This window comes from Artemia sp. Qi Xiang Cuo, chromosome 14 (genome assembly GCF_049724085.1).
Source record: "Artemia sp. Qi Xiang Cuo chromosome 14, ASM4972408v1, whole genome shotgun sequence".
Taxonomy (NCBI): Eukaryota; Metazoa; Arthropoda; class Branchiopoda; order Anostraca; family Artemiidae; genus Artemia; species Artemia sp. Qi Xiang Cuo.
This window is the reverse complement of record NC_142807.1, coordinates 21,141,274-21,169,124: the sequence shown is the minus strand read 5'-3', so window position 1 is coordinate 21,169,124 and position 27,851 is coordinate 21,141,274. Positions and strand designations below refer to the sequence as shown.

At 34.9% G+C, this 27,851-nt stretch overlaps 1 protein-coding gene across 4 annotated transcripts in view; it reads left to right on the top strand.

Moving 5' to 3' along the window:
* The window catches only part of LOC148944251 (GDP-fucose transporter 1-like), a 157,815-nt gene that overhangs the window by 19,251 nt on the left and 110,713 nt on the right, over window positions 1-27,851 (top strand). For all 4 annotated transcript variants that reach the window (XM_089100375.1, XM_089100373.1, XM_089100374.1 and 1 more), the window contains exons 4-6: window positions 4,581-4,719; window positions 8,407-8,493; window positions 25,078-25,370. In XM_089100375.1, coding sequence (XP_088956501.1) covers window positions 4,581-4,719; window positions 8,407-8,493; window positions 25,078-25,370 — 519 coding nt within the window. The remainder of the gene's footprint in view (window positions 1-4,580; window positions 4,720-8,406; window positions 8,494-25,077; window positions 25,371-27,851) is intronic.

The window sequence follows — 27,851 nt, the reverse complement described above, 5'->3', positions numbered from 1 at the left end:
CCTTGGGCAGAATATTATTCGTCTATTTTATTTTTTTTTTCAAAAGTAAATTACTCTGTTCACTCTTATTTTATTCAGTTTTTTTTTCATAATTATCTGCCATCTACGGTTTCGCAGTCTCATATTATTGCTGTGTATTTATGTTCCGTTGAAACTGCTCTTAACAATTTCTATTTTTATTGCTTATTTTTGTCTTTTTCTCATAAATAAAATTTGCTATTTTTATTAATATTATTTGAAAACAAACTTATCTTGTCTTGTGTACTTTTTCACTATGATGAAGACTCGAAAGCCCGTGTTTCTCTCCGCTTGTTTTACTGCCGTCAATTTGTTCATATCGATCGTATTTTTGTCCTTTATCCCTAATATTGCCCTTTACATTTTGTCTATTATGTCTATTTAGAAGTAATTTTTGACTAAATTAAAAAGTAGAAGCAACTGGCGATATAAAAAACAAAAATATCGCCATTTTTGTTTTTTTTTTAACAAAAATATTTGCTTTGCGTTTTGTGTTTTGCGTTCACTTGACTTCGGTTTTCAATGCTTTCTATTGACCGTGTGTGTATAAGCTAATTAATCATTTTCAAAATTCGCGTTTTCACTATTTAAGGATGCGGTTTATTTATTTATCTTGTTTTGTAGTTTGGAATTGCAGAAATAACAATAAAGTTATGTTTACTTTTTAGTTTGACCGTGCTTTTCAACGCTTTCTATTGATCGTGCAGAAATGACAATTACTTATTGTTTGTTTTGTATTTTGGAATTGCAGAATTGACAATAAAGTTATATTTATCTTTTTGTTGTCAAAGTTGTAACAATGCTCTGAAATCTGAATAATGAATATTAAACCCTTGTAAGTTATCAGCTTTCTCTATTTAGGGACCAACTGGGTTATAGAAATAACATTGTGTCCACATCGCTCTTTACTTAGGCAGTGCTATTGCGCTGCCTATAGTGATCTTCCTCTTTAAGTTCTTTGAAAGTTTCAACTTTACCCAAATCAATTCTTGAGATGCGCTATTTTGACAATGTGCAGGCACATAGCGTCTTTTGATTTAGTTCAAATTTTCCCTTAATACTGTAAATGGACAAGTGTGGTAGTAGTACTTGTGGTAGTTGTAGTAGCATTGGTAGCATGCAAATGTTGCCTTTTTGATCATCTGTTTTATCATTTCCTGAATTTTCCGAATTAATATACTCAGTTATTCCTGTGCTGTGCCCTTTTGACAATCCCCTCAACATTCTCTGAAAGTCTCACCTGAGTCTCACACTAAAACTTTCAACTGCCAATCAAAGGAGCTCCATCCGATTCATAATTTATGCAACTACCCGTTCCATAAAAACTTATATGCCCTGGGCATAACTTACAACCCTTGCCGATGGGTTTGTCTGGGGGATTGTGTTCACTCTAAAGACATTGTTATATGATTTTTAGACAATTTGTAACAAAACGGTATCTCACAATTTCAATTAAATGTGTTTTGGGAAACGAGGATGTCGGGGAGGGGGACTAGTTGCTCTCCATCATGTTTGAATTTTAAAAGGGAACTAAACTATACATTTCAAATCAAATGAGACTCTTCTAAAGTTCACACGACCACCCCTTCCATAAAAACCTTATATGCCCTTGGGGCATAACTTACAACCCTTACCTCCAGACTGTAGGAGATTCTTTCAACTGCAAAGCCCTTATTATATGATCTTTGGACCATTTTGAATAAATGGCTTTCTCAAAATTTTGATTGGATGTATTTGTGAAAAATAAAACGTAGGGGGGGGGGGGAGCAGCTGCCCCAAATCACTTTGACTCTTAAAAAGGGAACCAGAACATCTGACTCCAAATGAGCCCCCTCCGGAGTTTATACGACCACCCCTTTCCATAAAATCCTTATATTCCCTTGGGGAAAAACTTATAACCCTTGCGCTGAGGGCTCTGGGGAGGGGTGTCATCCTCAAATACATAATTTCCTGACCTTCCAACTACGCTGAACAAATGGTTATCTCAAAATTTTGATTAAATATGTTTTGGAAATTGATGGTTGTGAGGGGGGAGGCTTGTTATTCTCCAATCACTTTTGACTATTAAAAAGGCCCTTTCAATTTCCAATTGAATGAGCTATTTTTGAAGTTTCTACGACAACAAATGGTCCTATCAAAATTTCTATCAGATGCTTTTCGGTAAAATACGAGGTTTAGGAGGGGGTTATCCGCCCTCCGATCACTTTTGACTATTAAAAAGGGCACTAGCCCTTTCAATTTCCAATCGAACAAGCCCTTTTTGAAGATTCTACGAAAACACTTTCTAGAAAATCCTTATATGCCCCGAGGGCATAATTATTTATAGCATAAATAAATATTTATAGCATCAATATTTTACGATATTTCCGTTATCGACTGATATCCGACTACAGGATGAAAACTGAGGTTGATTATTAAAGAATCGTTGCCAACAGGAGTAAATATAATCCTAAGACCCTATGTAAATTATTTTCATCTCATTGTGATAATTCTGTGCTTTATCTTTCTGGGTTTAATTCTCTGTCAGAGGCAACGCTGTAGCGTTGCCTATAGTAAAGGCCACACGGCTCTAATGTTTTATTATTTATTTATTTATTATTATTTTCTTTCCCAGAGGCACTTCATATGGAAGTGGTCGTCGTATAAACTTTAAAGGGGGCTCATTCGATTGGAAATCGAGAGTTGTAGCGTCCTTTTTGATAGTCGAAAGTGATTGGAGGGCAACTAGAACCCCCCCCCCCCCCCTACGCCCATCATTTCCCCACACACAACCAATCAAACTTTTGAGATAGCCATTTTGTTCAGTGTAGTTGATTTGCAGATACAAAATATGTTTTTGAGCAGGACACTCTCCCAAACCCTCAGCGCAAGGGTTTTAAGTTATGCCCTGGGGGTATATAAGGTTTTTTTAGAAGGCGTTGTCGTAGAAACTTCAAAAAAGGTTCATTCGTTGAAAATTCAAAGGGATAGTGCCATTTTTAATAGTCGAAAGTGATTGGAGGGCAACTAGCCCCCCCCCCTACCCCCCGTCATTCCCCCAAATACATCCAATCAAAATTTTGAGATAGCCATTTTGTTCGGCGTAGTTGATTTCCCGATAGAAAATGTGTTTTTGAGGAGGACAGTCCCCCACAACCCTCAGGGCAAGGGTTTTAAGTTATGCCCTGGGGGCATATATTGTTTTTATAGAATGTGTTGTCGTAGAAACTTCAAAAAGGTTAGAAATTCAAAGGGATAGTACCCTTTTGAATAGTCAAAAGTGATTGGAGGGCAACAAGCCCCCCCCCCACGCCCATAATTTCTCCAAATACCGACCATCGAAATTTGAAGATGTCCCTTTTGTTCAGCGTAGTTGATTTCCAGATAGAACATATTTTTTTGTAGAGGAAACTCCCCCAAAGCCCTCAGGACAAAGGTTTTAAGTTATGCCCTGGGGCATATAAGGTTTTTATAGAAGGCGTTGTCGTAGAAACTTCAAAAAAGACTCATTCGATTGGAAATTCAAAGGGATAGTGCCCTTTTTAACAGTCAAAAGTGATTGGAGGGCAACTAGCCCCCCCCCCCCTCTCACGCCCATCATTCCCCCAAACACATCCAATCAAAATTTTGAGATAGCCATTTTGTTCCGCGTAGTTGATTTTCAGATTGAAAATATGTATTTGAGAAGGACACTCCCCCTCAACCCTCAAGGCAAGGGTTTTAAGTTATACCTTGGGGGGATATAAAGTTTTTATAGAAGGCGATGTTGTAGAAACTTCAAAAAAGGCTCATTCGATTGGAAATTCAAAGGGCTAGTGCCCTTTTTAATAGTCAAAAGTGATTTGAGGGCAACTAAGCCCCATCTCACGCCATCTTTTCCCCAAACATATCCAATCAAAATTTTGAGACAGCCATTTTATTAAACGTAGTTTTAAGTTCTTAAAAGTGGCTGAAACCATGATGTTGCATTCTAGACTATGCAACCTTGCTTTCAAAGAGTCTAACACACTGAAATCAGTATTCCGAGGTGTGATTAGAGAACATAGATTTGCTGCTGAAATATATGGTAATATTAAATGGCTTGATATATCAGAACATTTATAAAACTACCTGTAGTACGAGAAAGACCTTCAGTATTTGTTTAAACCATGTTGGGAACCTCTAAATGGAAACCAAAAAATTTGATGTCCTCAGTAAAGCCATTATAACTTAATTTTAACGCCGATAACTGTGCTAAAGAAACAAAAAATAAGAATTGTACTAGCCCCCCTGCCCTTAAATGACTAAAACTGCACAGAAATTTGCAATAAAAGTTTCTACTGCTATATGGTACTGCAATGATATTTTTATAGGTTAATAATTTTGATAAAAAAATAAAATTTATAGAAATTTTGTACTGCAATCCCATTTTCTTCTCTTTTTCTTAGAATTGATGTGAGTTTTTTTAGTTACTAAATTAATTGTCCAACTCTTGTCGTTCCATTTCAAATTTGACCATTTCTACTTTTACACATCTGTTCTCATTTCTTCTTTTTTCTTTTTTCTTCTTTTTTCTTCTTTTTCTCATTTCTTCTTTTTTTCAGGTACTACCTCTGTCTTTGGTCTTCATATCTATGATAACATTCAATAACTTATGTCTGAAGTATGTTGGGGTGTCGTTTTATTATGTTGGAAGATCATTAACAACCGTCTTTAACGTCCTAATGACATATATTATTCTTAGTAAGTTATTATCGTCAACGTGATAAGGCTTAGCAAACAGGGATGTGTCTCCCGTGCAATTTGTTTTTCTTTTCTCTAGCCTTATCTTACATAACGAATGATTACCATGGTTAAAAACGAACCACGACCCATAGTAACCAAAATTAGAAAATGTATTTTAATAAAAACTGGCTAGTGAAAAAAAATTGGGATTTGCAGCTGATGCAGGAATGATAGCTATTATCTCGATTAATCTTAATTGTAAAATGGTATTTCGAAGCAAATTTATGGGAGTTTTGAATATAAAAGCTCATGAATGGCTCATTTGATCTCAATTTATTCCTAATGAAAAATTTTTTAATTAAAAGGCATCAAAAATCATTGTAAATTGTCAAATAGTCTGATCTTGGATACACCGAAAACAAAAGCAAGTAGGAGACTGGATATAAGGAAATCATTGATACGTCAGCATTTGGAGTTTAAATCTATTAGCGCAACGGACAGTGGAGTGTTACCCAACTGAACTAAAACAATTAAAAAAAAATAGTTTAATCAAGTTTTAATTTTTTACGATTTGGACGTCAATATATATGTATGTTGCAATATTTAGGTCTGTTCTAGTTGGCTGGTTTGACTCTGTCATTAATGATAGCCTGATCCAGAATTTTTCTCATGAACTATTTGTCATTCTATTCTTATTGATTTTTTTCATCCTTTCGCAATAATGAAAGATCCTAAAAACTTTATAGGGTTGAGCTTTAAAAAAAAAAAAAAAAAAAAAAAAAAAAAAAAAAAAAAAAAAAAAACTCGAAAATGAACTCACTCTTTAAAAAACCTTATAAGAATCCTTTAAGTTTAATTGTTTCATTGTTAACCTATGCGTCTTATCCTACCCTAAGTATGGGAAAAGTGCAATGTTTTCTCTTTCCAGTAAATTCAAAAATTTGCGTAAATTGCACATAGTATTTTAGAATTATAGCCCATGTATATGAATGAAATATATAAAAGTTCACATAAGGAAGTTAGGAAATTTGTATTTATGTATTGATTTTTTTGGATAGATTTAAATTGCTTTTAGCCGAAAACTGAAATATAAAGACTGCTAACTCCAAAAATAGATGGTACTAAGACGGCAAAAAGATGGCACTAAAGGACTGAAATATGTAAGAGGGCGTCTACATTTGACCTTTTTCTGAAAATCTGGGCTGGAAATCTCAACCAATCAATACACGCCTTGGCATGGTGAGGCATAAACTACCCTTTTTTGGTACACCATGATTTGGTTAAATTTCACAATTTTTAGTCAAGTTTTACAGAAAGCACCAAATGTGGACGCCCGTTAAAAAAAACTGCTTTGTGTAGGACTAAAAAATCATGGAAAATCATAACGAAAATAGCGAAGAAGACCACATTGCCTTTCCATAACGAACAACAAAAGCACGAAGAACAATAGGGAAATCTTTTTGCAAGACAGTGAAGAATAATTTAAATGAATATTTCGACCCTATTTCCAAGGACTGTCAGAAAATACAATTATAAGTAGCTTTGACATTGTTTCAATGTGTACAAATATTTATGTAGCAGTATCTGAACAACTATTAGAAAATAAAATAAAAGAAACTCATCATTTAATAGAAGCTTCAGCAGCAGGAATAGATGGCGAAGTCTTAATAACCCTGGTTAAACTCTGTAACAAGTACTCAATGTATTTCCAATTCCGTAATTCTTTATCAGCAAATTAACGGTTTAGGGATGGGCGCGCCCCTCTCCGGGTCACTAGCGAATATTTATGTGGAACATATTGAAAATTGGGCATTAGATTCGTATTTCTTGAAACATATCTTTTGGGGACGTTACATGGATGACGTAATTTCACTCTGGACCTGTGGGAAAAAAGAACTTAAGGGCTTTTTAGATCACCTTAATACATACGATAGAAATTTAGAGTTTACTTTAGAAATCGAAATCGCAAATAAAATCCGATTCCTAGATGTGTTAATTATTTGTAGCTTCGATATACTCAATTTTACTATTTATAGAAAACCAGCACAAAATAATAGATATTTGCATTTTAAATCAAATTACTCCCCACGAGTTAAAATTAAGAGCTGTCGTAATATCCCTTCCTAATCTGATCTTAAACATTCGCTTTGGTTTCTACGTAACAACAGAAAAAAACTTTATCAAGGGCAACCTTTTTGGAAATGAGTTTAATATTTTATTTATTAATAGTATCATATACGGAAGACCGAAAAGGCAACCCAGTAAACTAAATTACAATTTACCGTTTTATATTTTCGACCATTCTACAGACATTGTTTATCTTTCGTTTATCCTAAAAACCACTACAAACCTTAAAAAAGTTTGCACACAAAATAATCTGTATGTATTATTCACAAATAATTTCAAAATCATAAATTTTCTAAATTCTGGTAAATATAAATCCCTAGTTACTCGCTAAAGAGGGGTCTATCAAAAACAATGAGATTGTGGCAAATACTATGTAGATAGAACACACTAGAATTTAAAGAAACGCATACAACAGCATAAAGATGATATTGTAAAAGCTCTGAATTCTAATATTGCTACTGTTTCATTTGATTCTGCTTTAGGCAGCCATGTACTTGGAAATCATAGCCACAATATACTTTTTGATGAATCCGCCCTTATTAGCAATGACCTAGGCATAAAACAGGTAGTCCGAGAATCAATTGAAATCAGACTTAAGATTAATAAAAGTATTTCCTTAAATTGGACTTGCGGGAATATACACTAAATGCTCTATGCACAAATTTACTACTAATTAAAAATGATCTTATAAAATATTAAAAAAAAAACAATAGACATTAACACAGAACCGGTCACAAAAAGACCCTTGAGGTTAGCTGCCAAAAAGGCTGGACTAGCAATAAGAACGTGTTTTTAATTATTTTTCTTTCATCTCATTGAATCGCCTTGTTTTACCTCACTTTTTATCAGTCCTGGTTGAACTTCGCTGAAGTAAGGATACTGGGACTGCTTTGAAAAAAATTTAATTTTTGGTTTATTGGTCGCATGTTGTTGTAATTTTTTTTTCTTTTATATATTTTTGTCTTGCTGAGGACGGCCCTTGGACATAGGGCCGAAATATTCATTCAAATTATCTTCACTGTCTTGCAAAAAGATTTCCCTATTGTTCATCGTGCTTTTGTTGTTCGAAAATCATAACAGGGTTTAGATTTTGTAAAAAAAATGACTTGAAAGAAAAATGGAATTAGTCAGAATGTGTTAAGGGGAGCATACAATTGCATCTAGTAACCTATAAAGAGTGCATATTTAATTAGGTTCCTTGAATAAAGAAAGTTTCCAAAAAAATAAGCTTTTGCTGATTAAGAAAAATCATTCAAAATTTAACGTCAACTATGTTAGAGTATGAAGTCAAAAGAGAGAAAAAGGAGACATTACTAGAAACTGGATGAAAGAAGCCAGAGCACAAGAAAAGGAGAGAGAAGAAATAAATGCCATAAAAAAGATGAGAGAAAATAAAAAGTAACTAAACCAAGCTACCATGCGTTTTATTTGTTGTTTACTATATTGATTGTTATGTTTATTACACGAAATTGTTTATTCAAAATTTTGGCATATTTTAATTGTTTTATATTATAATACGTACCGTTTATTTAGGAGCAATGCATCTGTAACTTATTTTGTTATATTTTCATTTTCCAGAAACTAAGACATCTACTGGAGCCTTTATATGTTGTGCTGTCATAGTCTCCGGATTTTGGCTAGGAGTCGACCAGGAAGGATCAACTGGTTAGTCATTTCACCTTGTAAAAAATAAAATAAAAAATGTATATATAAAATAATAAGGCTGCACTGGTAGTTCTCTATGACCGGAAGATATATGCACATAGTAGGACTGATCTGATGTGAGATTCTAAGAAACGGGAATAACATTTTGTTGATAGTCTTATGCATAACCTAGGTTAATACAACTGTCTCTTTCTATATATGTAAGGAACTTTTATTTTTTTATATTATTTTCATTTACATACTTATGGTCCAATGTAGTTTTACTTTTTCTTCTGTTTATAAGAGTTTTTGAATGTGAAGCAAAAATATTTGGGCTTTAATAGTTTATGTCATTCACTGCTTTAATTAAAGTTTAACTTGTTTAAATTCTCATTTTATTTGCATAGCTCATTGCTAGGCAAATCAGAAACTTTAAAACTGAATTTAATTTTACTTACAGAAATTTAATTTAATTTAAAACTGAATTTAATTTAATTTTAAAGAAACTTTAAAACTGAATTCATAATTTTGTTAGCATGAAATTGGTTTTTGGCTGTTTTGACTACCTCTGTCAATTTTTTGTATTTTTAAATAGTATTAGTTTCAGCAGTTTAATGGTCATCCTTGCATGAAAGCTTTGATCTGAACCTTTTTACCATATTTAATTGTAGTTCTGTATCTCTAAAGTGTTTGCTTTTACTATTTTAGAGATAAAGTGTTTATCTCTAAAGTGTTTAATTTTACTTGCAGAAATTTAATTTAAAACTGAATTTAATTTAATTTTACAGAAACTTTAAAACTGAATTCATAATTTTGTTAGCATGAAATTGGTTTTCGGCTGTTTCGACTACCTCTGTCAATTTTTTGTATTTTTAAATAGTATTAGTTTCAGCAATTTAACGGTCATCCTTGCATGAAAGCTTTGATCTGAACCTTTTTATCATATTTAACTGTAGTTTTGTATCTCTAAAGTGTTTGCTTAATTAGTAGACAATAATTTAAGTGTTAAATTCTACCCTCGTCCTTAGGGCCTAGTGCAGTTAGTCTTATTTTGATTTTGACTAAAGAATGTCGTTGAAAAACTGTGAGTACAAATCTAAAAGTGCATATTGGGGGAAGCGTGATTAAAAAAATTGACATAGATATTTTTGGAGACCACACTGCCTTTCCGTGACGTACAAATAACATTCCATATAGAGATAAATACTTTATTAGACAGTGAAAAACGATGATAAAAATTCTGGATATTTTGATCAGCGACCGTCATCAACAGATAAATATCTCCTGATGACGGTCGCTGTGTATGTGATGGAAATATCCAGAATTTTTATCATCGTTTTTCACTGTCTAATAAAAGGATTTATCCCTATTTGAACTGCTATTTGTAAAAAAAAAAAAAATTACAGTTTCGTTCAAATTTAAGTAAATCCATTTGGTATCAGCTATTTCTACTGCTTTTGGGAAATTTTTGAATTCATTGATAGAATAAACCTCACCACGATTTTGCTACCATTGCTGGAATGTCACGATCTTTCCACCATCTTTTGGGTGTAGGTTTACAGTCCTAAAGTTGTTGTTCCATTAATAAAAAGTAATTTGAATTAATGAGTTGTTGAATTGTTTCATCCCGCTAAATGGTATGGTAATGTCAGTTTTTACGGAAAAAAAGAAAAAGGAAAAACTGGAAAAAAGGGAAAAACGGAAAAAAGCAAAAAAAAAAACGGAAAAAACGAAAAAGGGGAATGCCGAGTAAGCTAAAACCAGTTCGATACATGTTACGTCGCGTCTGATGATCTCCTAAATTCATCTCTTATGTTAATTGTGCCAATTCTTTTGATTTACTTTTATTAAGTTACCCATTATTGAGCTTAACTGATCCACAAATGTGTGATCTAAGCCGTATCCCCTCACTTCCACTCCTTGAATTGTTGGGAATTTTGCTCTTTATATTGTACAGTTTTCACCACAATCACGTATCTTTCGCTGTTTTGATGATTTCCTCTTCTCTATCCTCATTGCCTAAGTTCCTTTATACATGTTGGTTTACCTTACTTTCCGTGTCGTAATTTCACCTCAATCCCCGGGGTGGGGGGGGGTAAGTTGGGGCCGCTTTTCCCGAATCAAGTGAAAATGACAGTGAAAATGGAGAATGAGCCACAAAGTACTGTAAAGGCAAAGGTACACTAAAAAAACTGATCTGTTTCTGTGAATGCTTGAGTTATGTAAGCCTGTCTTAATTTCAACAAGATTTTTGAAAACTGTAAATTTCAGCTGGGGGAGCAAACTGGGGTTTGGCCGGCAAGTCCTCCTGACCCTGCTTAATGTACTCACTCAGCATATAGGAGTGACTCCCCTGTGAATTTGTTGCTCAGTGACCCAAAATTCATTCATGTTTTTTTTATCTGAAATAAGTTACCTGATCCAGGCACTCCCCCCCCCCAGATTTTGAAAAATATCCTTTTGAGGATGTTTTCATTGAAAAAGGCCTTTGTTTGATAAAAAAAAAATTAAAAAAAAACAACATATTTGCCTCCCCTCCCCCTAGACTACAGTTTTACAGCTTTGCAGGTAGACTAATAAATTTGCTGATGACAAGTTGAAAACTAAGGCTTAGGTAAGATAATATGCGAGTTACCATCACCTTTAAACTTGGTTTTGATTTTGAAAAAAGATAGTTTAACTTGTAGTAAACTAAATTTAAGAAAATATACCAGTCTAAACTGCGTGTGCGAATGATATTGCCATCTAATTTTGCTTCAAAGTAGATGTCTTCAGTGAGTTCACCTACTGGCATTATAAAAATTACTGAAAACCTAGGTTTTCGTAAAATATACTGAGAAAAGCTTGTTATTTTGGTAATAGGGAGCATGGCGATAAGTGAGTCCGGGTGAGGAGCTATCATGTGAGCTACGATATATCAGCATATAATGTAATGTACGTGTTATAGGCCAACTACCATTTCACCGGCAATACTTTATTGGCGTTGTTTATGGCCTGTATGATGTTCAATGAAGACATCTAAATTTGAGTAACTAAAAATTGGATAGCAATAATGTTTATAGAAATATTACAAATTTTCGAAAATGTTAAATGTAAGTAGTCTACGATTATAGCCTTTCTGGGATTTCAATTTATTATAAATCAAACTGTCTTTATTTAATGTCAAAACAATGTTTATGGAAACCGATAACGGTGCATTGCCAAATATATTACAAAATTTGAATTCACAATTTCTATATAAGCGATGTTGCCAACATTGATGTTCTCAGTGAACTACCTACGGGCAACTGTGCGCCCAAAAAACAGCCAAAAACTGACATTATAAGTGATTTAAAATGCCAATATGATAGTACCAATGGAACAGTATCCGGCCGGTGCATCACCTTATAATTTCACTTCATAATGTTCAGAAGTACATCACCTTATAACAATAATCAATAAAAAACTTTTTCCACAAAACAAGTTTTTCAAAGAAAATTAAAGTTTTCTATTAAACCGAAAATGAGCAGAAACAAAGTCAAATAATTCTCTAAGCGTAAAACTACCACAAATCACCGTCAATAAATAAATGAAACACAAAACCAACAGGAATTACAATAAGCAACCCAGTCAAACTAAAAAACGAGCAAAATTTAACATGAGTAGGGCTGACAACCCCCATGCCTTCTCAAGACTAGAACATAATTTGTACTTTACTGAAAACAAAATACATTTTATATTTGTTCAGTTTGTTTACTTTAATAAATAAAAAATTATTATGGCTTTAAAGAATAAATATCAGTATATGAATATTAAATTGATAATCCACTTTCATTTTTTTTTCTTTCGTTTTTTTTCAGTAAAGTGCTAATTGTGTTCAGGTCTTGAAAAGGGATGGGGGTTGTCAATCCTACTCATATTAATCTCTGTTAATTTCTGTTGATTATAATGCTCTTTACTTAGGGAACGCTATTGCGCTACCCATGATATGGTTTATGACAAGGGTGGGCAAACATTCACTTTGGATTGCCACATTGTAAACTAATTTGTTAATTTTGGGTAGAATTGCATGTACTTTACTTGCAATCATAGGCAGCGCAATCGCGCTGCCTAAGTAAAGAACGATGTTGGCATACTGTATTATTATTATTATTTTTTTTTTAGACCAGGGCACTTCATATCGACGGATTTGTCGTAGAAACTTCGAAAAGGGCTCATTCGATTGGAAATTGCACTTGCTAGTGCCCTTTTTAATAGTAGAAAGTGATTGGAAGGCAACTAACACCCCTTCCATGCCCACCATTTCCCCAAACACATCCAATCAAAATTTTGAGATAGCCATTTTGTTCAGCGTAGTTGATTTCTATATAGAAATTATGTTTTTGAGGAGGACACTTCCCCACTGCCCTCAGGGCAAGGGTTGTAAGTTATGCCCAGGGGACATACAAGGTTATTATAGAAGGTGTTGTCGTAGAAACTTCAAAAAAGGCTCACTCGATTGGAAATTCAAAGGGCTAGTGCCCTTTTTAATAGTCGAAAGTGATTGGAGGGCAAGTAACCTGTCACGCCCACCGTTTCCCCAAATACATCCAATCAAAATTTTGAGATAGTCATTTTGTTCAACGTTGTTGAAAGTTCTGGAAATTAGGTCTTTGAGGATGACAACCATGCCCGCGCACCCCCAACAGCCCTCAGGGCAAGGGTTGTAAGTTATGGCCTGGGGGCAAATAAGGTTTTTATAGAAAGTGTTGTCGTAGAGGCTTCAAAAGGGGCTCAATTTTTTTGATATCGAAACAGCTAGTACTCTATGTAATAGTAGAAAGCGTTCGTCAGGTACATAGCCCCCCTTGTACGTCTATCATTTATCAAATTAAAATTTTGAGATAGCCATTTCGTTAAAAGTAATTAACAGGTCCGGAAATTAGGTCTTTGAGGATGACACTCCCCCCACAGTCCTCAGGGTGAGGGTTGTAAATTATGCCTTGGGGGCATACAAGGTTTTTATTGAAAGCTTTGTCTTAGAAACTTCAAAAAGGGCTCATTTGATTGGAAATTGAAAGAGCTAGTGCCCTTTTTAATAGTCGAAAGTGATTTGAGGGCAACTAACCCCCCTCTCACGCACACGTTTTCCCCAAACACATCCGATAAAATTATTAGATAGCTGTTTTGTTCAACGTAGTTAAAAGTCTTAGAAATTAGGTCTTTGAGGATGATAACCCCCTCAGACCTCTCGGGGCAAGGATTGCAAGTTATGCCCTGGGGGCATATAAGGTTTTTATAGATAGTGATGTTGTAGAAACTTCAAAAAGGGCTCATTCAATTGGAAATTAGAAGGGCTTGTGCTCTTTTAAATATTCGAAAGTGATTGGAGGATAACTAACACCCCTCTCACACACATCATTTCCCCAAACACATCCAATGAAATTTTTGAGATATCCATTTTGTTCGACGTAGTTAAAAAGTCAGGAAATTTTTTTTTGAGGATGACCATCCCCCCCCCCCAGCCCTTAGGGCAAGGGTTGTAAGTTGTGCCCTTTGGGCATATAAGTTTTTTTTATAGAAAGCGTTGTCCTAGAAACTTCAAAAAGGGCTCATTCGATTGGAAATTGAAACGGCTAGTGCCCTTTTTAATAGTCGAAAGTGATTGGAGGGCAACTAACCCCCTCTCACGCCCACCATTTCCCCAAACACATCCAATCAAAATTTTGAGAAAGCGATTTTCTTCAACGTAGTTGGAAGTTATGGAAATTAGGTCTTTGAGGATGACAGCCCCCCCCCCCCCAGCCCTCAGGGCAAGGGTTGTAAGTTATGCCCTGGGGGGCATATAAGGTTTTTATTGAAACCGTTGTCGTAGAAACTTCGAAAAGGGCTCACTTGGTTGGAAATTGAAAGGGCTAGTGCTTCTTTTAATTGTTGAGAGGGATTGAAGGGCAACTAACCCCGCTATTACGCCCGCCATCTCCTCAAATACTTTCAAACCAAATTTTGAGATATCCACGTTCTTTAACGTAGTGAAAAAAATACAAATGATTGTATTGTCAGTTTAATATACATATACCGATATTTAGTAATCAAAATGTTAATATTATTTGATTTATTAAAGTTATAAAGTAAGAACATTATGTTTTTTCAGTAAAGTGCAAATTATGTTCTGGCCTTGGGAGGGCATAGGGAGTTTTGAGCCCTACTCATGTTAATTTCTGCTCGTTTTGAGTATGACTCGGTTATTTATTGTAATTTCTGTTCGTTTTGGGTTTCATTTATTTATCAATTCTGATTTGTGGTAGTTTCACGCTTGGTAGATTATTTGATTTTATTTTTGCTCATTTTTTGTTTAATGGAGTTCTTTACTTTTTCTTTTAAAAACTTATTTTGCGGAAAAAGTTTTTTTTTAATTAAATATAACAAAAAATGAATGGAAAAAAAATAATACATGACATAACCATGTATTATTTATTTTTCATTCCCACTATATTATAAAAATAAAATGTATATCTTGCGGGCCACTTTGGAAATGCATCATAACTCCCCGGGCTGCATATAAAATTATAAATATCCATAATAGATTTAGACCTATTATAGATTGATCTCAATTTGGGTATTTGCACATCGTAATTAATGTTGCAGGTTGCGTCCGTTATGTTTGAGCGTGTTTAGTGTTTGGTCAATATCATTTTCGAAAAAAAAAAACGATTCGCATGTGTAAGTTGAACCAAAAGCACTATCAACTTTTTGTGCCAAATTTCTTAAATTGGATAATTTTTCTTTGTGACGTAAATGTTAAAAAATGTATATATTTTTAATTTTGAATTTTCAAACATGCGTTTTAATTCATTATTGCACTGTATGTCAATCAGATCCATTTGGAGATATTCTGGGACAGACTCAATTTCAACCTGAAAAGGAGATGAATATATTTAAAAAAGAAATTTGTGTATTCCAACTCTAAATTATTGAATAAGCTTTCAGAAACATCTGTAAGTTTTCTTATTTCTTTCGCATATTTGATATAATTGTTACATTTTGATTTCTTAAATTCTTTCAACAATGGAAAGTGGTGAGCATTATTGATTTTCCATAGTGTTTCAAATAACAACAATTTCTTTTGAAATGCTCTGATGTGATGAAATGTGTCGACTGTGAGGTTATCTTTTGCTTGCGAGGATATATTTAATTCATTGAGTTTGTTGACAATATCCACTAAAAAGCATAAATCCGATAACCACTCATCATTTCTTAATTCAGGCACAGACCTTTTTTTGTGGTTTGTGATTCATAAGCAAATCAATTTCTTCTCTTAACTGATAAAATCGCTGGAAAAATCTTAAACATCTTGAAACATCCACGACTTAACTATCTGACTCGACTGAAGTACACAACGTCACCATATTCAGAATCTAACTCTTTCAGAAAATCCTTAAATTGTTGATGCGCATGGGCATGTGATCGAATATAATCCACTGTTTTTATAACTACTTGCGTAACATGATACAATGATAATACTTGGGCTATACATCATAATGATGTAATACTTGGGCTATATACATCGATAAACAACATTGTTTAGAGTGAAACATCGAATCCGTGATGTTCCAAGATGTGCGCGCGTCATGAGGGCGCAGAATATAAAAGTGGGATGAATCTAGCGGGCCGCAAAAATGTTTACGGCGGGCCGCGGGTTGGCCACCCCTGGTCTGGGACATGGGTTGCCAAACATCCACTTCGTCAACTCATTTATTAATTGGGGCTGAATATACTACATATATTTTAATTCAACTTCAACAAAACATAAATTAGTGGTAATATATAACTATATATTATTTATTTGTCATTCACAATGGATTACAAAAGCACAATAAATCGTAAAGAAAATTTACTGCTTAATTGTATAAAAATAATACTTCCATTTTACTTAATTGAACATTAAATTGTGCTGAAGTACTTAAATTGTATACGTTAAGCTCTAACTGTACTTCGTGCTATAAAAGCACAATAAATCAAACAGTTCGTCGTAACGAACTGTAATTAAGGAGCGACCCGGCTGAATAGTTCCGAAACTCTAAAAGTCGGAATTTTGATACCAATAGATGCATCAAAAGAATCAGATTTGTATGCTGATTTCAAATATATAAGTTTCGTCAAGTTTAGTCTTACCCATCATAAGTTACGCGGCTGAAAAAATTTGCCTTATTTTCCAAAAAAGGGGGAAAGACCCCCTAAAAGTCATAGAACCTTAATGAAAATCACACCATTAGATTCAGTATCTCAGAGAACCTTACAGTTAGAGGTTAGTTTAGAGGTTATAGGTTACAGTTAGTTACAGTTAAGTAGAGGTTTCAAGCTCCTATCTGCAAAAATGTGGAATTTTGTATTTTTTGCCAGAAGAAAGATCACAGATGCATGTTTATTTGTTTGTTTGTTTTTTCCAGGGGTGATTGTATTGACCCAGTGGTGCTAGAATATCGCGGGAGGGATCATTCAAATGGAAATTAAAAGTTCTAGTGCCATTTTTAAGTGACCGAAAATGAAGACAACTAGGCCCCCTCCCGCGCTCATTTTTTTCCAAAGTTACCCGATCAGAATTTTGAGATATCCATTTTGTTCAGCATCGTCGAAAAATATAATAACTATGTCTTTGAGGATGATTAATCCTGCATAGTCGACAGGGGAAGGGCTGCAAGCCATGAACTTTGCCCATTGTTTACATATAGTATTGCTTATTGTCTTGTATACAGACGTTTTCAGGGGGGATTTTTTCTGGTAGTGGGGGGGAGGGTGGGTCGGAGGTTGCGTGGGAGGATCTTTCCATGGAGGAAGTTTTCATGGGCCATTGCTATGAAGGGGTACTGGATTTCCCAGCATTATTTAAAAAAAAAACAATCAGAAATTAAATTTAAAAAAAACAAGTTTTTCAACTGAAAGTAACGAATAACATCAAAACTTAAAACGAACAGAAATTACTACGTATGTGATTGGGTTCACCCCCCTAGTCCTCGCTCTTTACGCTAAATTTTTTTTTTTAGTGCTTTCATAATAGCTATTTATTCTAATTAACGGGCGTTGTGATTAAGGGTTCATTCTTAAAGAATTTGAACAAAATTTGAACTTTAGCGTAAAGAGCGAGGTATTGAATAGGGGGCGAACTCCCTAATATACGTAATAAAAATATACGAATATAAAGTTCGTTACGTAAGTTAATTCATAAATTACGTATATTTATTACTAATAAAAACGTTTGTAAATAAAATTAAACAACTTTGGAGAAAGCCATTTAACCAAAAAAACTTAAATTAATGTGCAAATTTCGTTGTAATTATTCATGTATGGTGAGCCAGAATCGAAACCTGCATTAATTTAAAAATGTTCAGAAATTAAATAAAAAACATGTTTTATTTTAACTGAAAGTAAGGAGCGACATTAAAACTGAAAACGAACAGAAATTATTCCGTATATGAAAGGGGCTGTCCCCTACTCAATGCCTCGCTCTTTACGCTAAAGTTTGACTCTTTCTCACCACTCTATTTTTAAAACAATAAAAACTTCCAACACCAGATGGATCATTCAATTGGAAACTTCTTGTTCCAGATCGACTAATTCACGAAAATTTAAAGGGCTCAGTATTTATTTTGGAAAATCTAGGGGGTGGGGTTTAAATTTCTCTTTTATTGTTTTTTTCAATGAAAACGCCAAAAAGTTCATTTTTAATAAAAAAAATACTTCCCAAAAAGGTGTCTTTCAAATTCTAAGGAGGGGGGTTTGAACTAGTGTGAAATAGTGTGAAAATTTCTCATAACAAGTGAAAAGAGCATTATTTAGTAAGAAGGAGTTCAAGAAGGTATTAAAGGCGTGTGTGTAACTGAACTTTTGTACAACTCAAACCCCCTGCAGCTCAACCCTCGTTTAACTCAGTCCCCATTCAACTCAAACCCGTGAAACTCAACCCCCATGCAATTAAACCCTCATTGAACTCAACTCCATGCAATTTAACTCTCATTCAACTCGACCCCCATGCAACTCAATACCCATTTAACTCAATCCAATTTAACTCAACCCCCATTTAGGCAACTCTACCTAACTTAAGGGACGAATTGCACGGGGGTTGAGTTGAATGGAGTTTGAGTTAAATGAGGGTGTCGCTAAAAGGGGGTTTATCTACATGAGAGTTGAGTTAATTAGTATTGAGTTAAATAAGGGTTTAATTAAATTGGATTTGAGCTGAATGAGCGTGGAATTACACGGGGTTGAGCTGAATGAGGTTTGAGTTGCAGGGGTGTTGAGTTAAATGGAATTTGTGTTAACCGAAGGTTGAGTTAATCAGGGCTTGAAATGCATGGGTTTTGAATTAAGCAGAAGTTCTGTTAAACGGTTGTTGACTAGCATGAGGGCTCAGTTGAACGGGTTGAGTTGCACGTGGCTCAGTTGAACGGGTTGAGTTGCACGTGGCTCATTTGAACGGGTTGAGTTGCACGGGTACTTGTGTTACAGGAATAAAAAAATAAGAAAGCAGGCACTGGCTGTATTGTAAATGAGTTTTTGAAATGTGGCAGTTACGAAGTTAGAACTGAGTTACTGGAAACAATAAATATGATGTTTAATAGAATTACCGTATACCTAGTAACTTTAAGCCAAACTTAGATTTAGCCTCTTTATAAGACTAGTGAAAAGACTGAATGTAGTAATCATAGAGGCATTGGTTTGATTTCGGTAGGAGGTAGATTGCATAGTATGAGGATGTTTATGTAAGTAAGAGACACAGTAGGGAAGGTTTTAACAAGAGTTGTGGTCTTAGCAAAGGGAGAGGATGCATCGACCCAAGTTCCACACTGATTGTTCAAACCCCTTTTACTCCTGATTATATCGAATATGAACGGCTGAGAGGAAAGCTTTTAGTCTTTGTATTTATGGCAATTAATAACGTTAAAGTGAGTTACGATATGTGCGAGAATGCTATTTTTTGGTTAAGGTCTGAATTGGGTTTTAGCTGCTTGTTTAGTGTGAAATCAGGAGTTAAACAGGTTTTACCCCCCCCCCCCTATTTGTGTGGATTTTGTTATGGATTTAGTTCTGATGAGGGCAACAGAGTTTTTGGAAGACTGTGAAATTAAATACGAAAGTAAAACTGTTCTAAACCTAGCTGATTGGGATGATGCGAGTATCCAAGGTTAGGCTACTGTTTGTTGGAAGTTTTGAGGGTTCAGACTATTGTTGCAGTAAATGAGGATGAAGAAGTGACGTTTGGTGAAGATGTAAAAAGTAGAACAACCAATATGTGAGGAGTTTTTAATGTTGAAAATTTTTTTCGAAGAATAGATAAGCCTTTTATTGTTATACCGTGAGATACGAAGCCGTATTTCTTTATACTACTACTAACAACTCATCGCAGCACCAAGCCGCCTGAGGCCAACACAGCTACGCACGCTCCTCCTCCACCCCAATCTATTCAAAGCCTCCCTTTTTACACCCGCCCACGAAGTTCCCATTTCCTGTAAATCTTTCTTTATGACGTCCTCCCACCCCAGACGAGGACGACCTGCTTTCCGTTTAGCCCTAGATGGTTGGCCGAAAAGAACAATCTTCGGCAATCTGTCATCCTTCATCCGCACAACATGCCCTAACCACCTCAACCTTTCTTTCATTATAGACCTAGAAAGCGGTATTGAACCACATTTTTCGTATAGCCTATTGTTTGAAATACGGTCAGTCAGCCGGGTACCCAGAACAATCCTTAAGCAATTTCTCTGGAAAACATCTAGCAAATCTTCATCCGCTTTTCGGAGCGTCCATGCTTCAGAGCCATATTTGACCATAATGGATCATTCTTAATGGATCATTCCAATATGATTTAGTCTAGTTCTCGTGTTGTTTGTTTTATTTAATACTTTTGTCCTTTAACCGTGAGGTAGCGTAGTGGATTGATGGTCTGCTTGGCAACACAGGACTCAAAATTGGATTCCAGCTGCCACAAGGTTTGGTCGACAGACTTGCTAAAAGACCCGGTGATATGTCGACTGAAACTTCTGACACGTTGATTTGACGTTCTATGCCCCATCAATGGTTCTGAAGGATCCTTGTCCATTTAACCTCGCTTTCATAACTTCAGAACTTTCTACTGAAGCTAGCTTCTCTTTTGTTGGTTTTCTCAGTGAAGACAGACATAGTTAACCAGGAAACACGAGGAATTAATAATAATAATAATAATATATTGAAAACCTGTCGTATATAGTAAATGTACAATGACAGAGTATACAAAATAGTGCGAAAAGAGGAAAAAAAGAAAAGATACTAAAAAATAACAACAAAAGTAACAACTTCTTAAATAGTATACAAAGTAGTACGAAAAGAGGAAACAGAAAGATAACATACTCTAAAATTACAACAGAAACAACAACTTCTTCGAAAATAGCAACAAGGACAACAACCTCTGAAAGGAGACAGAAAAATAAAATAAAAAAAAGGGAAACAAGAGGGAAAATTAAACAAGCAAACTTGCCCACTCGTGCTTTAGAATTGCTGGTTTTATTTTTTTCTGGCTAATAAGTGTCTCAACAGCTAGATTTGGGTCCGCTAGGTTATGGCGCGGAATCAGAAAACTATTTTTTGTCCATTATGGCAATTTTAGTAGGTACTTGGCAAAACGGAAAAATAAAGAGCAGATTTTAGACTTTTCACGGTTTGCCAAGAGTTTCCAGAAAGGGGTCACATATAATATATGTGGCAGAGCGTTATCGTTGTAAATACTTGCCAGTAGTGAACGGTTAAATCTCAGAGTGGATTCAACGATCAAAGCATAGGAGCTAGAAATTCGCCGTTCAAAATGTGAGATCAGGAGGGAGCGGGTATGCTGTAATGAGGTACCTATTGGCAGCCCCAGATATACTATTTTATCAACTGGTTTTACTGAGCAATCACCTAGTGTGATATTAGTAGGAGGGTCATTCTTCGAATTGTAAAGCAGGACTTCCGACTTTTGGGAGTTAAATCTCAGACTGATTTTCTCGTAATTGGACTGCAGACATGAGAATATTTCTAAAAGGTGGTTAAGCGTCCGGCTGAAGGTCAGCTCGTCATCAGTAAAGCATATTAGGGAGATGCCAATGGACCTGGGACTGCATGATAAAGGATAGATGTCTTGAAGCTCAACAATGTAATTGTTGAAGAAATTGTGGATAAAATTGCCCCGTGGCAGACCCCTTCATGGACTGGTATCAAAGCTGACCATGGGGCTGGTGGAAGGCCTTTATCGGGAGGGAGCTTGAGTCGCACGTGAAGGCGAGAGTAAAGATCACGGAAAGCCCGAATGATATTTGAGTTCACTTCTCTTTTAGCTGAGTTTAGCAACATAAGCGCATGAATCAATGAATCAAACGCTCTATGTAGGTCTAAGCCACCGATTGCTAGGCCTTCTCCTGATTTGTGTGCATCCAGGAGTGCATATGCAACGACATGAAGAGCTTCAGCACAACCAATACCGCTTTGGAAACAGAATTGTCTTGCTGGACTGCAACACAGTTTTTCAAACTCATCTACGAATAAAAGTTCAAATAACTTGCAAAAGGTAGTAGCAATCGTAATTGGACGGAAAGAGGAGCATTGCATGACAGTTTTTTATTTGCTAGGAACTGGCATAAGATCTCCAAATTAGAAAGTGGTTGGGGCAATACCCTGAATGAGGATAATCTGTATCAGGAAAGTTCCTCGACTAACGAGAGCGGGACAACAACTTTTTAGATGGAGTGCGCTGATCTCATCAATCACGAAAGATTGTTTAGGTTTTAGGCGAGAGATGGCCTTGCATACAGCTCCCTTTGTTACAATACAATCACCCTGAGGACAACTATCCAAGCAGTCGTCCAACTCAGCTTTATATCTTTCGTTGAGGGCTGGGTCAGGAGGGAAAAATTCTGACCCATAGTACCCGTACCATTCAGAATCAGGGATAGCAGATGCGGACAAAGACTCATCGCTTTTAGAAGACAGAAAACGCCGAAGGAGAGAAGGATTAATTTTGGCCCTCGCAGATTCAATATCAATCATCTTTTTTTCTGTGAGGTTTTAGCTCCTTCGCGAATTTCCTTTTTGTGAGCAGGCGGATTGAATTGACTACCCCCGAACGGGGTCGTCCACAAGAAATCCAAAGTTGAAGCCAAAATTTAGACTTAGAATGGGTATCTACTAAATCTGGATTTTCACACAAGCAAGGAAGGGTAGGATGACGGGGTCTACTTAGAGGGACGGCAGCTTTTTCAGCATAGCGAAGGGCATGGCCAATTTCTGCGCAATAAATATCGACTGATAGTTGTGTTTCCTCCTTTGAAAGAGCAATTAATCTAGAGAGAAGATGGAAAGGGACAAGGATCTTACTAAGGACTCTGGCGGCTTCTTCTTGAAATAAAACAGGGTTAATTTTACGCCAATCACGGCGAGACCTAGGAGGTGTTTTCGAAGTTGTTTGCGTTTGTTTATCTGAGCTGTGGCAAGGAATCTTGGCTGAGAGCTGTATTGGTAAGTTATCAGAGAGCGAAAATCAAGCACAACCTTGACAGGCGAATTCCTGAGATTTGCAGACGCAACGACGTGATCGAGATCTGATGTAGACATTGAGGTGTGTACGTGTGTAAAATTTAAATCTTTACACTTGAGATCAAACTGGTCTCCAAAAATACAAAGCAATAACGTAGAACGTGAAGACCTAGATAAAAGCGGTCTACGTTCAATAACGTAGAACGTGAAGACCTAGATAAAAGCGGTTCATTCAAATCGCAATTGAAGTCACCAACTAATATGCATTGAAGGCTTAAGGATCTAATACGGTTAATACACTGGCCGAGTTTATCACTAGAATAAGTAAAAGCACGCTCCGAATGGTCATCCTGGTAATGTGTATGTAAATATACATTAATAAAAACCCAGCCCTCAACACTAATCGTTAGAAAATGATCATTGACTTCAAATGCACTAGTTCTTAGACTCGAACGAACGAATGTGGCGATGCCACCGGAGGGTCGCCCTTTTCCACTTAGCTGCTTCGCTGAAATTGAATAAACCGATATTGAACTATTAAATCTAAGAATACTTTTACTGCGGCTTGTGACACAATGTTCATGTAAAAAGACAACTTCATTTTGCTCAAATACAACATCTAAGATCGAAATTTTATTCGCGAACGAGCCATTAGTGTTCCACGATAAACAGTTAACTGCAGAAGCTTCAGATGTCATTTCTTTTGTGGATTACTGTTTGAGGGACATTTTACACTGTAACACGTGTGACTGCCGATTTTACATTCAACGCAGAATGTCGGCTGTCTGCATGGTTCATCTCGCGTAGAACGATGTTCATTTGAGGCACATCTAGAGCATAAAGGTTCAGCCGTACACAGGGAAGCGAGGTGACCGATTTTGTGACAGTTATATCATCGTCTTGGCCAGAACTTAAACGGATCAGTAGGTAAACGCTTGTAGCCGATAATCACCGAAACACTCAGAAATTGTTGGAGCTTACTGATAGTGTCAAAATACACTTTGAAAGAACTGGATTTTCCGCATTGTTCAGTCTTTGTACTATTCGGGATTAGATTTTTTAGTCCTGCACAGTTTATATCCTCAGGGATATTTCGAAGCACAGCTATGTGCAGGGGTTCTTGAACAGCAATTTTGAGATCGGGCTTGGAAGATTCCGCTTTATCAACGATTTTCATTGCTGCAGCTTTCGACCTGACCACAAATTTCCAATCGTTTGCAGCTTTGCAAAGTTCGCTAATGTCATTTGCATTTTCACAGAAACTATCTATGAAAGCTTTCCGGTCATTTGGGCCATTTGGGCAATTGTGATGGTATGTTGTTGAAACATTCCCTGTGGTAAAGAAAGCCACAGCAATGACATGTTTTAATAAAAACATGCTAGATATATTCAAGAAGAGTTGTTTGGCCAAAAGTTTAGGCACTGATTCGAACGATTGTATGTGAGACAAGAAGATTTAGAAAATTCTTGTCCAACACCACATTCTAAGGTTATAATGAAAGGAAATTTATATTGGTTAAGTTGCATTTTACTTGTAAAATATGGAAGAAATTTTGTTACTGGGGATCTAGATGGGCCAAAAAAGAGAAAAAAAAAAAATCCTCGAACAGGATGAGAAGTGATTAAAGGAAGAGATTTAAAGAAAGTAGGAACATTTTGGGAGGGATGGAATAGTATAACGATAAATAACAGTTCGAATTGGGATAAATCCTTTTATTAGACAGGAAAAAAAAAACAATCAGAATATATACTGGATATTTCGATTGCATATACAGTGATCGTCATCAGCAGAAATGTTTTTTCAGTGATTGTTTGATTTTATTTTCACTGTCTAATAAAAGGATTTATCCCTTTTCGAACTGTTATTTATCGTCATGGCAAGACAGTCTGGTCTTTGAAATTACCTAAATAGTGTAGCTCTGAACATATCTGGGTGTAGGGGGAGCTTGGGCAGTTGTGTTTGCCCTGAGGGTGCTTGCTGCTGCGAAGAGTTGTTAGTAGTTGTAGCAATAACGAAGGCGAAGATGTTAATTGCACTGAACCGCTTGTTTTTATAAGCACCTTGTGTTCTGGATTTTAGAGGTTTTTATATTGATTTTCTTTCAGGCTCCCTTTCGGTGTTTGGCACATTTTTTGGAGTGATGGCATCTCTTTTTGTATCCCTCAATGCCATCTATACTAAAAAGGTTATGCCACATGTAAATGATAACATATGGCTTTTAACATTTTACAATAATGTTAACGCTTCCCTGTTATTTCTTCCTCTAATGGCCATTGCTGGTGAAATTGGAACTATTAGAGATTTTGATGGGTTTTCTGATGGTGTTTATTGGACAAAAATGACTTTAGGAGGTGTCTTTGGCTTTGCGATTGGATACGTGACTGGTTTGCAGATCAAGGTATGCTTTTTCTTCTTTAAAAAGAGAAGTTCTTGTATCGAACTTTAAGAGCAAGGTATAAATTAGAAAAAATAGAAATTCCAGTCATTAAGGTGATATGAACTAAGGAAAATGATAATATGTAGATTAACAGAGTACCTCTAGACTAGCGCCAGTACATTGGAACAATAAAAAGCTTATAGTTGGGGAATCTACAACTTAGCACATGACACCTTCCATCGTATTCTTGCTACATAGAAACAATTACGTACGCGGGAGTTTTTTTGGTGTAGGTGTGGGGGGGGGGGGGAAATTGAAAAAAGAAAAAAACTTAAATTACGTGAATTGTAGCGGATTTTTAGATAAATAATAAAATATTGAGATTTTGAAGAAGAGCTGGGTCAAAAGCCGCCTTCTCTACTCTGTAAACGTGTCTAGCGTTAAGATGAGGTATGGTAAGTAAAATGTTGTTTTTTTGTTTTTATTTTTATAGTCTTTAGTGAGGTTTTAGGTGATCTAAATTCATAGACCTTGTATCTAAAAACGAGTAAGTTAACATATCCCTGTCTATACAATGGTACATACGTACAATGTCTCGTATCCATGTCTCGTACAAAGGTTTTTTAAAATCTTTTTTTTTCAGAACCAAATGCTCACAAACAAAGGGGCATTTAGAACACCTTTTTTCTTCTTTTATGTTCTAAAAAAAGCTATTGTATTTATTTTGTATAATTTGACGTACGTCTTGTGCTATTTAGTAACTTTTGATGTTCTTATGCCCTCCAATCGGAACAATAGCTACTCTACAACTAATCAATCTTTTTTTAAATGATTTTAGCAATCCAGATTTTTTTTTCTGATTTAATCCGGAATAAAATGAAAATAGATTTCTTGCTTAAATATCCTGGGACAGTTTGTACTCCAAATTGCTTATCTTAGATTCCCTAATTACCGTACCTACCCATTACCGAGCGTAACTAATGCATCTACTAGCCTTCTATTTATGATAGCATTTGTGCCGACTCTAGTAGTGTTTAATTTTGGCATAAGATCAAAAGATTTCATTTTATTCCCAGATAGCTTTTGTTTTTGTAGTGTTTCTTGATTAGCTTCGAATGGTAACGTTCAGCTATTGTGATTGAGCACGTTCTATCTCTTGTGGTTTCTTGCGATTTGAAAGTGTCAACACTTTTTCTCAAGTAGTCTCTGGCATCTTATATTATATTATACATACAGTTTATATATATATATATAATATATATATATATATATAACGTATATATAAATTTTATATATATAGATATATATGTATAATATCTTTGTATAAATATATATATATGTATATATATATATATATATATATATATATATATATATATATATATATATATATATATATATATATATATATATATATATATATATATATATATATATATATATATATATATATATATATATATATATATATATATATATATACATATGTATATATACATTTTTCTCTTTGAAAACCAAAAAAGAGAAAAATCTAAAAAAACAAAAAAACAAACGAGACTTCAGCCAAGGGAGCGGAAAGAAAACACAAATGAAAAACGACGTGAACATCTCGCTTGTATACAAACAAGGTGTCTTCAGCACGAAAGAAAAGCAAAAAGAACAGGGTAAAAAAAACAAGATAAAACTAAAAACCAATGTATATATATATATATATATATATATATATATATATATATATATATATATATATATATATATATATATATATATATATATATATATATATATATATATATATATTATATATATATATATATATATATATATATATATATATATATATATATATATATATATATATATATATATATATATATATATATATATATATATATATATATATATATATATATATATATATATATATATATATATATATATATATATATATTCTCGCATAAAAAAGCGATCTAGATAGGTCATAAGTCTGAGAAAAATTATTAAGAGCCTTAATTTTTGTTTTTGCAAATGATGTCATATACTATGTTATTACATCATGTAATTATTTCTCATGACATCGTATATGGTATCATATAAATATTTTCTTATATGATGTCATGCATAGCATAAATAAGATTGTTGAGTTTCCAACGCAGCAATCAATGGAGAGTTGAGTGGCGTGGACTGGGGTTCTTTGCATCAAGGGGAGGTAGATCAACAGTAGATCAGATTCCGAGAAGAGCTTACAATGCTCCAGAAAAATCACACATCTACCAAACTTATGTCAAAGCCCAAGACACTCCCACACATGACCCCTCAGATACATAGAGAATGAAACTGAAAAAGCCAATACTGGAACAAGTACCATAAAATGGGGAAAAATTATCACTATGAAAAGTTTGCAAAGGCTCGAAATAAACTACGAAATCTCACTAAACAACTGTATTCAAACTTCGAGTCCAAACTTGCGGATGATAGCCAGAGAAAGCCCAAAAAGTTCTG